Raw genomic sequence first — 16,492 nt, forward strand, 5'->3', positions numbered from 1 at the left:
TTTGGTGAGACAGATTTATTCAGCCATCATGAGACACGCATTACATAAGAAGAATAAAGGTGTTTTTGTGCCTCTGCAGGAGGAGCCGCTTACACAACACAAGACGCCACACAAACCTGATGATGATGATGTGACAAACTCAGGTTTTGTAAACACAAGGATGCAGCTGCTGCAGGTTTCATTAACGTGACTTTTCCTGCATGCAAAGTTAAAACCTTCCAGATCTTTGAACAAATATCCACACACCTGTGTGTGCGTGTGTGTCTAATGTGTGATCCAGTTTATTACTCAGTGCACAGAAGAGTTCAACGTTTCACATCAGTCATCTGCACAGTAACGGATGCAGGAAGCAGCTTCGCTGCCGACTTCAGCTCGTTCCTCAGATCTCGCCGGGTGGGCAGACCATCATTGGACCAGCAGGAAGTGTCATGTTTCACGCTCACAGCTTTAAAACCAAAACCCCCACAGCTCGCTGACTGACAGTTTCCTCAGCCAATCAAACGTGAACACAGCTCAGAAGAAATCCATTAAAACCCTTCTGCCCAATCATTTGCATTCACTTTAATCCCAGCGCAGCTGCGGGGGGGCTGCTGATTGGCTGACATCAGAGTTTATCAGTGTCAGATGACAAACAGCTGCAAAAGGAAAAGTTAATCTGATGAAGACTGTGTGGTTTTGGACAGCGTTCCCACCGAGGCTCTTCCAGAGAAGCTCTGTGATCAGCACTCTCAGTGCAACAATCATATGCACCAATAGAATCAGCGTCTATCACAAAATAAAAGCATAGTGTGACACAAAAGCACTCTGTTTCCACCTGAAGGGAAAGGACTGTCGACAGGAAGAGGCTTCATTTCCCAGAATCCAAGAGCGAGAATGAGCCACAACGTCGACTCCAGCCTGGACGTCCTCGTCTCCACCTACACGCTTTGTAAAGTCACCGCAGTCGGGACGGTTTCTGACGTGGTCAGATTTTTGTAATCAAATCATTATCTGTGCACGACTCCCACATCCAAACAATCCCTCGTATGCTCCCGTCTCTTTAAGACAGCCCTCCCTAAATCCCACTGTTTTCTCATTGGTCAGTGTCTGGAAACCTGCAGTTAGTCGGTGGGCAGAGATGCGTTATAAAAGTAGAACGAGCTGTTGGAAGCTGAGCGTTCAGAGCAGCCTGAACATTTTCTCTCAGGAGGATTAAATACGTCTGATATGACACAAAAAAGGAAGAAGATGCGAGTTTCAACTAGTCTGGGAAAAAATCTCAGGCTGAACATCTTGATCTTAAGAAAACATCCTGATCTTCTTCAGGCCTCGGTGGAGGAGACGTTCAGGTTCCCAGCATGAGTCTAGAATGAGAGTAACAGTTTCTGGAGCTAAAATGATCCAAAACAACGATGCTCCACAGGAAAACAGTTTGTCCCGGGTGAAAGTGTTGGAATCAGAGACCTATCCTTCCTTTGTGTCCATTAAAACAGTCCCCGTGTCTTTGAACCAAAGTACAACACGTTCAGGTTTCAAGTCGAGTGTTGACACGGTCAGAGGCGTTCCTGAAGCTGGTTTAACGGCAGCGTTAATGCCGCATGTCTCAGTTTGTGAACACAAACGTTTTCAGTGGGAAGCTGGAACGAGCCGAGTCAAATACAATAACTCCTCCCACGCTCTGCACAGTTCACCAATGCACCAGAAGCTCGGGCACTTACGTTCCCGTCGTCGCCATTGTCGATGTGGAGCAAGTGCCCAGCTGCCATGTCACTCTGTGGTTTCCGCGGTAACCAGTCAGACAGTTTTCCCTGACGAGTCAGTGCTGCTGTTAGAGCATCCGGGCACAGGATGGCGTTCATGAACGGCGCGACTCGAATAAACAGACCAATCAGATGTGGCTCACTGTCCTGACTGTGCTGCGTTTGTGTGCGTGTTTGGAGAAACAATCAGTGCTGGCTCTTACTGGCAAACACATTTAATAACTGGATGTGAAACAGGATTGGCTGGTGCACACAGAGCTGGGAACAGCTGGACCAACCTGTACGTTAGTGTGATTTGCAAAAATAAATACAACGTGGACGAATCTTCAGCTGTGACAGAAGAGCTGCAGTGAAACTTACACGAAGCAGTTTTTATCAGCAGATGTTTCAAAAACTACAAAATGATCTTTTTCAAGACAACATTAAACACATTTGGTTTGTGAGCTGAGATCAACCTGAACATCTGGATAACAGCTGAGCAGATGTGAGACAGCCAATCAGGAACAGCAGAAGATTACACACGTTTAAAGCAGTAATAACTGTGACACCTTAGCTTACAACAGGCCTTTCAAGCAGTGCGCTAAAAACAGGGAGCTAAAATATCTCATCTGAAGCCCCGTTTGGGGTCCCTGAACCACAGTTTGAGTAACACAGTAATTGGATGAAGAATTTAAAAAGCGTTAAAAATAAAAACAAAGAACTTTCTGAATAATAATAATAATAATGATGATAATTTTTGGTGTTTTTCTAGTGGAGGTTTAGGACTGTGGGTCCAGTCCTGCATGTCTGGATTTCTATCGTTGTGAGGACCCTCCATGACACAACCTGAACAACAAATCTCAATCTGCAGGCATGTCCTCACATGATCCAACAATCACACAGGTCTCCACAAAGATAGACATGTAAGAGCACAAGCACACACAGTGCAGTCCAGTGTAGCAGGGATTCATGGGACTTTCCCGTCTCCTAAAACAAGAGTCCTTTCAAATTCAGCACCAGCAGCGTCCTGGGAGACGGCATCCAGTGATGTAATCACTTTGGACACGTGATCCCTGAACATACGCACGGTTCAGAATCTGCTGACGAAGCCCCAGAAGGTGTAATGATCCTTCAGGAGCTGAATACTAAACAACGGGCCATCCTCGAAATGAAGTCCAGTAAAAAACACTCCACAAAAAACGTCCACGTGAAATCTTAAATCGAACACTTTGGAGCCAGAAAACTTTTTCTTTCATAAATACAGACATCCTGTCATTTGTTTGATACTGAAAAAATTGAAATGGATGCTGGGAAATGGAGTCTAATGACGTTAATACTGACAGGGAAACCTGTAGTGACCAAAAATATTAGTTTTATTCTGGTTTCTTCAAAGGTGGGAACTGATTATCAGTCTTTGTGAGTAAAAAAAATCCACAGTTATATCTGGTCAGGCTAGTGCCTCCTGTAGGTGTTAGGGGTTCAGCGCTTTGCACAAGGGCACTTCAGTAGGGTGGAGGAGGGAGTCAAAGCACCTGGCTGGCAGTCAAGTGCTAGAGGCGAGGCTCAGTGTGGAGAAGAAAGAGTTCGGTCAGCTGGTCTGGGTCGATGTCATACACTCCTAGAAGATGAAAGACAGGAAACGTCAAACGGTGCTGACTAGTGTAAAAATGTGGCAGTCAGCGCCCCCTACAGGCAGAACATCCTTCAATCCAAAGGGTTCATCCTCTGGGGATCAGGATAAACATCTGTACACTTCCACAAACTCTAAACACGTGGAGGAACAGTGAACTGACCGATGCTGGAGGTGTGCTGCAGCATAAACAATTATGTAATAGTTACAGTTTATGGGCAAGTGCCCTCTACTGGTCAAATGAATGGTGACAAAGTGCGGGGGGGTGGTGACAGGGTCAGAGTGTGCAGGAGGGGTGTCAGGGTGGGTGGACGGAATCCGTCGGACCGGCTCAGCACCACAGCTGGTTTTTGTTTTTCTAAGGACATTACCGACAATACAAAAAACTGTAGTTCTGTTTCATCAGGTTGTGTTCTGCGATAAAGTGACCCATGGAGATCAAACAGGTGCAAGGTGCACACTCAGGTTTAACGGGAAGGCAGGGTTCATCGCTGCTTCGATCGCTAACAGGAAGCTCGGGCTCAACCACACTGAGCTAAGGCTGCCAGCTGTCTATTCTGTTTTTAACCTACTCAGGGTTACTTCCTGTTTCGTTATAGGTACAGAAGATCTGCATACCACGGTACAGGAAACCATACAGTCCTGGACCCGACTAAATAATCAGTCCTTTACTCATCTTTTCTAAAAAGTGATTTTTAACAGCGGCTGCTGGAACATCTTCGCCTGTGATGCTAAATGAGCTGAAATGAAAAGAGAAGCTGAGCTGGTTTACCGGCTATAACAGGCTGTTCCTGCCGTTCATGTTTGGGCCTTTGGACCTCATCTGCTCCTGGACCGACCCAGACTGTAAAACACAACAACACTTCTTTACATAGCACACTCACATGCATCAAACACAGAAGACAACAATCATGATGAACTAAAATGACACAGTCACACCTTCTTTATAACCAATAAATCCGTCAAAGGTTTAAACAGGTGTAACACTGAACTGTATGTGGGTGTTCTCATCTATAACACAGAGTATATATTAAAATGCTGTTGCTCCAAACTGTAGGGGTTTACACCAGTAGAGGCTGCTGGTTCAGTTCCAGTAGAGGCACAATCCCAGTCTGGGGTCGACGGGCGACCCGCGGTAAAACTCGAACACGCTACGGTTCAAGTTACGACTGAAGTGCGACAGCTTCCATCATACCTGTAACTGGTTTCTGTTCAGAGTGATGGTTTCACACACGTCATTGTTCTGCTCAGTATTTTACTTTGTTCTCAAACGTCCCTGTTGTTACTTACCCATTTTTTATGCGCTGATTTGTGATGTGCACACACACACACACACACACACACACACACACACACACACACACGGCTGCATGGTGAGTAAACAGGTAGACAGGATTGTTACTGACCGGCTGCAGGCCTTCTGCCATCTCTCCAGAGCCGATGTGTGTGAGGTGGATGAAGTTAGTCGGTTCTCCGATCATGCTGCGATCAATCTTCCTCCTCTTCTTCTTCTATGATCATATAGACACACATTAGAGTCTCTGATGTGTGTTTGTCCTTCATAAACAGCTGATCATGGAGCTCCACAGGAAACATTTTCACTGCTATGCAGATGACACCCTTACTCGTGTACTTGGCGAGCACGGACTCGCGATTTGTACAATTGGAACACCAGCGTACTTGATGTCACAGCTCTGGAGCCTCTTAATTTCACTGTGAGTAATATGTTATGAAGCTTAACTTTAATCACAGCCAAACCGGTTTACTCAGGAACAAATAAAACACTGAAATAAACCCGGAATAACCGTGCCCCGAATCGAATCACTGAATCGATTTGAAATCCAAGAAAGAAACACCAGAATTAGAGATTCAGATGATTTGATAAACTGATTATTTGCACACACACACACACACACACACACACACACACACACACACACACACGCACACGCAGGTGTGCACGCGCGCACACACACACACACACACGCACACACACACACACGCACACAGGTGTGCACGCACGCACACACACGCGCACACACACACACACACACACACACAGGTGTACACGCGCACACACACACACACAGGTGTGCACGCGCACACACACACGCACACACACACGCACACACACACAGGTGTGCACGCACGCACACGCACACACACGCGCACGCACACAGGTGTGCACGCACGCACACACACGCGCACACACACACACACACACACACACACAGGTGTACACGCGCACACACACACACACACACAGGTGTGCACGCGCGCACACACACGCACACACACACGCACACACACACACAGGTGTGCACGCACGCACACGCACACGCACACACACACGCGCACGCACACAGGTGTGCACGCACGCACACACACGCGCACACACACACACACACACACAGGTGTGCACGCACGCACGCACGCACACACACACACACACACACACGTGTGCACACACACACACACACACACACACACACACACACGCACGCACGCACACACACACAGGTGTGCAGGCACACACACACACACAGGTGTGCAGGCACACACACACACACACACACACGCACGCACACACACACAGGTGTGCACGCGCGCACACACACACACACACACACACACACACACACACAGGTGTGCACGCACGCACACGCACACACACACGCGCACGCACACAGGTGTGCACGCACGCACACACACACACACACACACAGGTGTGCACGCACGCACACGCACACACACACACACACAGGTGTGCACGCACGCACACGCACACACACGCACGCACACACACACAGGTGTGCACGCACACACACACACACACACACACGCGTGCACACACACACGCACGCACACACACACACACACACACACACACACACACACACACACAGGTGTGCAGGCACACACACACACACACGCACGCACGCACACACACGCACGCACACACACACACACACACACAGGTGTGCACACACACAGGTGTGCACGCACACACACGCACACACAGGTGTGCACGCACACGTGCACGCACACACACACACACACACACGTGTGCATACACACACACACACGCACGCACGCACGCACGCACACACACACAGGTGTGCAGGCACACACACGCACGCACACACACACACACACAGGTGTGCAGGCACACACACGCACGCACACACACACACACACAGGTGTGCAGGCACACACACACACACGCACGCACGCACACACACACACACACACACACACACACAGGTGTGCACACACACACACACACACGCACGCACACACACACACACGCACACACACACACACGTGTGCACACACACACACAGGTGTAAACAGACGCGGGTCCCGCTCGGCCACGCTGCCCCCTCTGAACGTGAATCGTCGCCGCTCGGCTTGCGCGCCGCCTCCTCCGCGGGGGTGGCGGTCGTCATGGCAACGTCAGGAATAAAACAACTGCTCGGTTGACAAACTGGACGAGTCACGCTTGACTCAGCGGGAGGTTAAAATAACACCCGTCAATCATCCAATCAGTGCGAGGCGCACCGGGGTCCCTCCTACATCCTGCTCCACACCAGGGGACCCACATTCACTCCAGTACGTGCTGCTGCCATTAGAACAGAACAGCCCTTTATTAAATTGTCCGTTTTACAGGATTCTTGTGTCTCCGTTGTTCAGGTTTCCTTTTGGTTTATAAAATAAAATAAATTACACACAGCAGTTTGTGCAATTCAGTTTTTTCCTTTGTCTTTTCATGTGTTTGTTACGTGGGCCTTCTGTGCGTGAGCAGCGACCAGCCATGTTTGCAGTGGTGTCTTTGGCGTCTCCCACAGACTTAAACACACGTCTGTGTTGTGTGTCTGTGCTCCTTCTGCAGGGTTGTAGGTACGTTGCATTTGTTTACAGGGTCACACATGTTTTTAATAAGATCCAAAGTCTGTGACAGAGATGTGAGTTTGCCTGTTTTAACTCCTGTCACATGACCTGACCTTCAAACAGCAGTGCAGACACGCTCACTTCAGTCCCAGACACCAGTGTGTGTCTCTGTGACAGTGTTGTGGTCTTTCCCTTGTGTGGAGGGCTCTCCTGCACACACCCTTCCTCTCTGCCTCAGGTTATTTCCATGACTCTAAAAACTTGTAATCAAAGCTTTTTCTTTATGTTTCTGAAACGTCAGAGATCCAATCAAAGTGCAGAAAATTGTAAATTTTTGTAGTAAATTGTAAATATTGTAAAACTTTTCTTCTGTCATTTAATGGTCGGGCATTGTACAGCTACAAGCATTTCACCCCCATGTCATACTGTGTATGGTTGTGTGTGTGTGACAAATAAAATTTGAATTTGAATTTGAATCTGAGCTGATGTAAGGTTTACAAACTGAGCACGCTCAGTGGCTTCACAGCTTCATTACGTAACCCTGAGACGCTGCCGAGCAAACAGCAGAAGAAGAAAACAAATCTCCTGGCAACGTCTGTGTTGAGCAGCTAAACACTACACCCACCCTCGTCATCGTCATCGTGTAATCAGTGAGTCAGAGCCGTCTGAGCTGGTGAAAGTCTGGAAGGATCATAGCCAGGATCAGCTCACAGACCTCCAACATGGCCGACATCATCCACTCGTCCTAAACAGGCCAAATGTAAAAGCTCCGCCCCAAAAAGACGAAAATGTAAAAACCTTAAAACAGGCGACGCGTTTGCTCGTTCGAGTGGAATTTACGCAGGACCTGATGGGTGAAATATGTGCAGTCAGCCTCAGATGTTACACAACATCTGTAGTGCTGACGACAAACTGAGCGTGCGCAGAAACAACCCCACTTCTCTTTGATTTAATGACGTCTACATTACTCACACCGTCACAACTTTATCACAAACAGCTGCACAAAGAGACGATGTGAAAATACGCACAATAACGATGAAACGTCCACCAAAACCTTCTATGATAAACTTTGTGCGGCTGGAGTTCAAACCTGCCCACTTTAACCTTACGCACACTTCCTGAGTGAAGTCAGCGCTGGCATCGGTGCGTCTCGCTGTGTTTATTAAAGGTGTATTGTTGCAGTGCCACAATGGAACAAACACAGAGCTAAAAATAGAGCCAGAGGAAGGAGGGAGGAGGAAGAGGAGGAGGCTCTCTGGGGAGAAAGGCCACAGCAGCACTTCCTCCCGTCACGGCAGCGTCGCTACCATCAGGAACCTTTTATTGGGTGTAACGTGGAGATCTGTGCTGATGTTTGCGTTCTGTTTATGTCACGTGAAGCAAAAAGAGAAGCGACGGCTGCAGAGGTCAGAGGTCACAGAGAAAAGGGAAGCTGTGCATATGTGTGTGTGGAGGCCACAGTAACTCTGAGGCCTCGTGGGGACATTTGTGGAAGAGCACACAAGCCCCGCCTTTACCTGTGCAGCGTCACGTTCAGGCACATAAACAACACCGATCACATAACTGTCCACTTCATTTACCTGCTAAGCATCAGCCATCGTTTTAGCTAGTCCAAGTTGGTAAATGGTAAATGGCCTGCATTTGTATAGCGCTTTTCTAGTCCATAGGACCCCAAAGCGCTTTACACTACATTCAGTCATTCACCCATTCACACACACATTCACACACTGGTGATGGCAGCTACATTGTAGCCACAGCTGCCCTGGGGCGCACTGACAGAGGCGAGGCTGCCGGACAAAGGCGCCACCGGGCCCTCTGACCACCACCAGTAGGCAAACATGGGGTTAGTATCTTGCCCATTTGTATATTTGACATGCAGCCAGGAGGCAGCCTGGGATCGAACCACCGACCTTCTGATTAGTGGCTGACCTGCTCTGCCACCTGAGCTACAGCCACCCCGGTAGTTACCAGTTACCAGTTAACTTCAGCTTTGAAACACTGTATCCGCTAACATTAGCTAACATGATTAATTCTAATATTTGTACAAACTTAGAATCACATGCAGCATTTAAAGTTATCAAAAGACAGCACGTCTCACCGGCGGTGGTTTAGCTACCACGCAGCAGCCCATCTTGTGCCAGAAGTCGCTCATGCCGAGGCTCGGTCTGTCCAACGGCCGGACGCTGCTCTCTGCTGCTGCCCTGCAGGCCAGAGGAGGAACTACAGCCTGAGGGTAATCTTGGGGCATTCAGGCCAAAAACTTGATTGACGACAAAGCTCAGGTGCCTAAAACCCCCAAAATGCCGGCACAGGGTGGAGTCGGGATGTCCCCGATTAATTCAACGGCTCTTTAGCAGCTGAAGAAAAAAAAAAAAAAAACGTGTTTATTCTACAAATCTGGTGAAGAAAAAAAAAAAGGGTCAAATCCAAAGTGTGGAGAGTTCAAAGCTGCACGTTCATGCACGATCTGTGGAGAGAGAAACGTTGATCTAATTAAATGACTACTATCATCATCACAGCTTTAACAGCTGGAAGTTCACAGTTTCCACCTTCACTTTACACCTAGCAACAAATTTATATCCAGCCTGCTTTATTTTGAAAATCCTATATGGATAGATTAAGTTAATAGAAACACCTGGACCGTGCTGGCTGTCAGACACCATCTGATTTATTTGTAGTTTTTAAAAAAATCTAAGTTTCACAAATATTGTCAGTTTGATTAAAACACAGTAACTAATCATGCTGAAAATACCCAAGAGTTGCACTTCAGTTATTAATGCTTACATAAAGGCTCTCCGAGCTCTGCAGGTTCAAACATGAACGGCTGAAACTCTCAGCCAGCTTACAGCCTTCACATTTATTCTGCTGTGATTTCCTGTGAACTCTCACATGTCCTTACAGCAGCACCAATGCAGGGAAGCAACAGCAGATTTACACACAGCGATGAAATGACTGCGAGCCCAACATCTGAGACCCAAAAACCACAGAAAATTCCCCCAAACGTCCCCACATGGCAGGGAAACAGGAACGCAGTGAGACACCCAGCTACGTGGGAACCCTCAGAGACGTCAACAAGGCAAACACATCGAGCATGACTAAACACTGGGTGTGTCCAAACACACAGTTCTGCTGTGTGTGTGTGTTTCTGGGCGTTCTTCTCAAGCTGATCCTGAAACTTGACTCCAGCTGTTGATTAAATCACACAGTTCTGACCTTTGACCCCTCAGGTGGGACATTTAATAAGCGCTGCAGATCAGTGGAGACCGACGCTGAGGGAGCGCTCGTGCACTTTTATAATATATATTCTGACTTCTTACACACAGAACATGAAACAAATAAATGATTTCTACTTCATTTTTAGAGAATCTAGAAAAGTGTGGAAGCACTGTCAACACATCTATGCTGCAGCGAGCTCTGCGTGCTGGTTTTTAAGATTAATAAGACGTGTAAGCTCCTCCCACACCTTTCATGTGTGAGCTCATGAGCAGCACAGGCGTGAAACGGTGTTTTTACGTGGGCATGCGGCCCGATTCCACGCAGGACTGAATCGAGCGTCTGCTCTGGACTCGGTCCAGAACATTTCAGCAGACGATAAGGGAAGAATGTGGAGGCCAGGAACATGTAGCTTCACGCTCCACATCCACCCTGATCAGCAGCCAGGAATTCAGCCTGCGGCTCCGACTCCTGACGGAGGCCCAGAGAGGATGTCCTGCGCTCTGCTCTGTCAATCGAATCATCCTCTGTCACCTGACCTGCAGGATCAGAGCAATCACCTGAAGTTCAGCCTTCAGGTTGAACTCACTGTAATTCAGCTGTGACCCGATGACCTGACGCGCTACATTTCCCTGTTAGGAGCTGCACTCAGACCTCTAGTAGGGCTGCCACGATTATGTCGTCTATTAAAATCGTCGTCGACTAATTTACGTCGTTTGAAGCTTTGTAAGATCCCAAAAGCCGCAGGAATAAGTAGCAGGATTTAAGAGTGCAATAACGGACTGAAACAGAAGATGGCAGCACTGCATGTACAAGGATGCCAGCTGCTGTTAAACCCCGAAGAAGAAGAAGAAGCTGTGTCCAAATTCAGGGGCTGCATCCTTTGAAGGCCTCATCTGTAGGCCGATTAAGTTACAGCGACACGGCAAAGACTGTCCAAATTCGAAGACTGCCCCATACGTGGCCAAAAAAATGCGTCCTTCATTTCCCCAGATTTGAAGGATGGGTCAGGTGTATACTTCGTGGCCCAACCTATCCCAGAATTCATAGCGCCCAGTTTCCAACAATGGCGGCAGCTAGTTAGTTTTAATATTACTCTTATTATTCTTTCTGGGTCACAAAATAAACGTTTAACATATTTTCAGCCGAGAATGTAGCTGTGCAAACCTCAAATATCTGCTCAGTTTATCAAGACACCGCATATTTTCAAAAGCGCTCCGACGTTTTCGGAGACGTCTGTTACCCACTAGCTCGATAGCGAGCCGGGGGCTAGGCTCACTAGCGCCGTGAGAACACCGGACTCCCGGCAAATCGTTTTCAAACCCACCGCCGTCTTTCACTACTCAGGTTAAACATGATATATGAGTCACTTAGATAACTTAAAATGTTATTGTTTGGCTTTTTTTTTGTGTTTTATTTGTTCCTGAGTAAATCGGTTTGGCTGAGATTAAAGTTATAGTTTTTACACAGCTGAATAAACATCAAGCAGACAGCTGATTATCAGAAGTGTGAGATGCTCAGAATATACTCCAGTGTCCTGTTATATTTTAGAGAGCAAGGAGTTTATTAAACTTCACCGAAACAATCTGCAAATTTCATTAAAATTTAATAAACTATCATCTTGTCTTTATTTTTAGTTAGCACAGACCTTAAACACTTAAAGCTGTAAGCTAATGATAGTTATATGAGAGCAGATGCTGCTGGTGCAATAAGCTGTACGTTTTACGTCCAATGGATGATGATCTGATTAGTCGACTAATCGCAAAAATAATCAGTGACTAGTCGACTATCAAAGTAATCGTTTGTGGCAGCCTTAACTCTGGATTGTTATGAGCTGGGAGAAAAACACAACTACAGCTGCTTTTTTTGTCACGTGTGACGTCTAAACACGTCGCTGAACCGAGGCGAACGTTTGGGTTTCTGTCAATGAATGATGTGAAGTCGACAGCTTCATCCTGGGAAGTCTTATTCTTATGCCTAAAATCAGAAGTCAGGCCTTTTCCTGCAGGAGTGATGTGAGCGGCGGAAAATGTGTAAACTGTGCGTTTGTGTTTGCTAGCAGGAGATCTGTCACGCCAACGCGAGGAGGAGGAACAGACTCTTCCTCCCTCGTCTGGCTGCAGGTGGTACGGGCCGGTCTGATTATAGGAAGTGAAACGAGTCTGTTTAACGAGTGTGCGAGGAAGTTTAAGGTGGAAGTGAACCAGAGATTTCATCTTTATCTGACATCAGGACAGTTTCATCTGTGAAAACACCAGAAACTAACCCGCAGACATCATGTGATTACCATCGTCGTCACAGCTGACCACCTGATCTGACCACCTGATGTGACATCAGCTGAGCGTTCATGAGCCAGGAGGCCGAATCAGCTGAAACAACAACAACAACAACGGCCCGTTTGTCTGTGTGGGACGACGGCCTGCAGGTCACATGACTGCACTTTAGTCAGCTGACAGAGGAAGGCCTTTATTTAAACTCATCTGCTGAATGACCTCTGACCTTCATCAGCTTCTGCTTTTTCATCAGTAGAAGATTTTTTTAGACTTGTGTTTAGTTAATGTGACATTTTGACTGAACAATCTGCTGTAAACATCGTGCTGGACCTTTCTGCTTGAACTCCACAGAGAAGCTTCACAATCATCCCCCTGTTTCTGAACCTGCGTTTCAGCCTCTGAAACGAGCTCATTCAGCTCCTGTCTCTTTAAGATCTCCCTAGAGGCCCGTCTGATTGGCCATCTCCTGGAAGCTTGCTGAAGGGCAGCACCCAGAGCATGTGGCTGGAGCACATGCTCACTGTTTTCTGATAACGTACGATGACACAGAAAGGTGTGACATGCTGACATCACAACAGCGCTCAGCCTAACAGGGGTTATTTTCACACAGTAGACTCAGCATTGGACGCAAACCACAGCTAAACATACACGCTGGTCCTGAGCGAGTGTGGCTGACCCTGCCTGCAGTCTAACACTAACAGATGTTGGTCTTCTTTCTTTACCGTCATCCAGTCATTTCAGTCGTGCTTCTCCAACACGCTGACGACACACGACTCCATACTTCAGGTAAATTCTTAGATAACAGGCAGATTGAAGTGCTTTATTTTCTGCTTTCACTTCCTCCTTTCTAAACTGAGACACTGGCTTCCTGCTGATGCTTATCTCAGCTGATAAGAAGAAAAAACACGGTGCAGAGGAAGGTGACCGTTTACACCGCTACGACAAAAACAGGGAAATAAATCAACGAGTCTGTTTGGAAACTAAAGTGAAAGTGATTCAGCACCACAAACACACCTGTGTGATCACGACAACATCACTCACACGTTTCAGTCCATGAAGAGCATAAAGGTGTCTGTAAGGTCAGAAAGCGCGCACACACACACACTGACACCTTTATGAAGTAATTGAGGGATTTTAAAGACACCTCTGTGCTGAACTGGGACCCAACAGAGTACCTTCAGTACTGCAGTAATATGGTCACATGTCCATCTACTCCTAATGAGCTGCTGATGGTTTGGAGACTCCTGCAAACTGAGCATGGCAACAGTCTAACCTAGTTAATGTAAAAGGCCGACTTCTCAGTTTCAGAGAAGACTCTTATACAGAGAGCAGCTCTGGTATTGACTCTGCAATAGTCGGCCTCATCACTGATGGGGACGACATGGAGTACAGAGGACTGACCCAAGACTGGTGCCAGCAGAACTACCTCCAGATCAACACTAATAAAACCAAGGAGCTGGTGGTAGACTTCCACAGGCACAAACATCCTCCACTGCAACCACTGAACATCCAAGGTATGGACATTGAGACTGTGGACAGCTACAGGTACCTTGGTGTTCATCTGAACAACAAACTGGACTGGACTGATAATTCAGACGCCCTCTACAGGAAAGGGCAGAGGAGGCTGTACCTGCTGTGGAGACTCAGGTCGTTTGGAGTGAAGGGCCCACTCCTGAAGACCTTCTATGACTCTGTGGTGGCCTCAGCCATCTTTTATGGTGTGGTCTGCTGGGGCAGCAGCATCTCAGCCCGGGACAGGAAGAGACTGAACAGGCTGATCCACAGGATGCCCTCTGGACCCAGTGGAGGTGGTGAGTGACAGGAGAATGGTGGCTAAGCTGTCACCCCTGTTGGACAACATCTCCCACCCCATGCAGCAGACTGTGACAGCACTGAGCAGCTCCTTCAGTGGGAGACTGCGGCACCCACGGTGTGGGATGGAGAGATTTCACAGGTCTTTCCTCCCCACTGCTGTCAGACTCCACAATAAAGACTCCAACAATCAAACATATCCACACATGTGCAATAACACTAAGTGCAATACTCTTTTCTGGCATCGTTGTATTTTTACTCAGTTATATATAGCATTTGTATTCTATTGTTATCCTATTGTATATTTTATTCTATTTTATTCTACTGTATATAGTATCTTATTCTGTACAGCTGTGTACTGTATTTATTCTTATTATATTCTAATTTTTGCTTCATAACTTTTGCACTGTCCACTTCCTGCTGTGACAAAACAAATTTCCCACGTGTGGGACTAATAAAGGTGATCTTATCTTCATCATCTGTATCGACGGCTGAGCTCAGCGATGATGCTGAGCGTCCTGACTCGTGCGCTGGAGTTCAGACAAACTGTTCAATTCTAATCCCACAGGTCACGTGAACAGATGCTCGCTCAGAGGAAAATGATGAGAGTAAGTGTGTATCATCGACATACGAACGGTGGGATGTATCATGATTCTTTCTGACAGTACTAATGCGAGCGTGTAAAGCTTTCACAGTAATGGGCCAGGACAAACCTGAGAAACCACAGAACTTTTTGTTAGTGCACATCTATGACTACTGCATGAAACATGAACACTTTGTCCCTATGATAAGAGCCAATCAGTCCTTATTACGAGGAGCTCAAAGGTTCATTCATCTGTTTGTAAAAACAGTTTTCAACTGTTTCACTGAGAAAAGAAGGATCACAGAGTCCGAATGGATCCAGGTGAATCCAGCACGTTTCAGACAAACAGACTAATAATAAAGCGTCTGCACTGATTTCATCACATAACCATGTTTTAATGAAACGCTGCTCGTTACTCCACATTCACGCTGACGACGTGTTGTTATGTAGATGATGAGATCTTCACAGTGACGAACTTTATTCTGAAATTGTTCCACAGTTTGTGTCACGTTAATCAATGAACCTGATTGGCTGGAGTTCTACTTTTCCAGCTTTTTGGTTTCCTGTCTCAAATTTTTGAGATCATCAAATTCAACACGAGCTCCTTTGCCTCTTGAAATAGTAAAAAGCAAAATCAAACCTTACACATTAAACATGAGTTTTCTGAGTTCTACTGTGAAGAAAACATATTTACGCAGCCAGCTCTGGTGGGGTTGTCTTACTTTGGACAAATAACACGTGTAAAAGTATGGATTACATCCACAATAATACTTTCACTCAAACCAAGAGAACAGCATTAATGGATCAGAATGTTGAGGTGCAGCGGCATGAAAGCCAGCATCCACCTGAGGAGGAACATGAACGCGTGTGAATTTTACATCGATTCTTCTTAGACAGCACGTGTGCTCGAGTGAAGGCGGCAACATGTTGTTTCAACAATACAACTCTGTGGCTGCTTTCACACCGTTCATACCACGGCGAGCGGCTTCAGGTCTGAATCACAGCAACACCGCTCGACCGACGTCTTCGTCTTCAACCTTCACACCGGCGCATTCGTTGTCGACCTTCACACCAGCGTCTTCGTCGTCCGGAGAGCAAAGCGTGAGCCACTCTGCCGTGTCTACTTTAAATCATTCAATGAAAAATAAAAGTGTCCAGATTCACATCCCTCAGCCACGTCTGTGGTGAGCCGTCGCTTCACATCAAACCAGATGTTTCTTACAGATGTTCATCCTACCGAGGTTTCAGCAGCTACAAAGAGTCGGTCATTAGAAGCTAAAGTTGGGTTGATTTGAAATCTCAGACATCAAACATGCTCTGTGTGCGATTATCGAGTGAAAGTGATAAATGATGCTAATCGCGAGCCTGACAA

At 46.9% G+C, this 16,492-nt stretch overlaps 1 protein-coding gene across 3 annotated transcripts in view; it reads right to left on the reverse strand.

The window, feature by feature from the left end:
• The window catches only part of cdc42se1 (CDC42 small effector 1), an 18,412-nt gene continuing 1,920 nt past the window's right edge, over positions 1–16,492 (reverse strand). For 2 of the 3 annotated variants that reach the window (XM_080863722.1, XM_080863724.1), the window contains exons 2-5: positions 9,338–9,596; positions 4,755–4,859; positions 4,121–4,192; positions 1–3,336 (exon numbers count right to left, since the gene is read on the reverse strand). In XM_080863722.1, coding sequence (XP_080719848.1) covers positions 4,124–4,192; positions 4,755–4,859; positions 9,338–9,487 — 324 coding nt within the window. In that variant the 5' untranslated portion in view covers positions 9,488–9,596 and the 3' untranslated portion in view covers positions 1–3,336; positions 4,121–4,123. Of the gene's footprint in view, positions 3,337–4,120; positions 4,193–4,754; positions 4,860–9,337; positions 9,707–16,492 lie in introns of all 3 variants that reach the window. The other variant, XM_080863723.1, reaches the window with a different exon arrangement.

Source organism: Rhamphochromis sp. 'chilingali', assembly GCF_963969265.1.
Source record: "Rhamphochromis sp. 'chilingali' genome assembly, chromosome: 17".
Taxonomy (NCBI): domain Eukaryota; kingdom Metazoa; phylum Chordata; class Actinopteri; order Cichliformes; family Cichlidae; genus Rhamphochromis; species Rhamphochromis sp. 'chilingali'.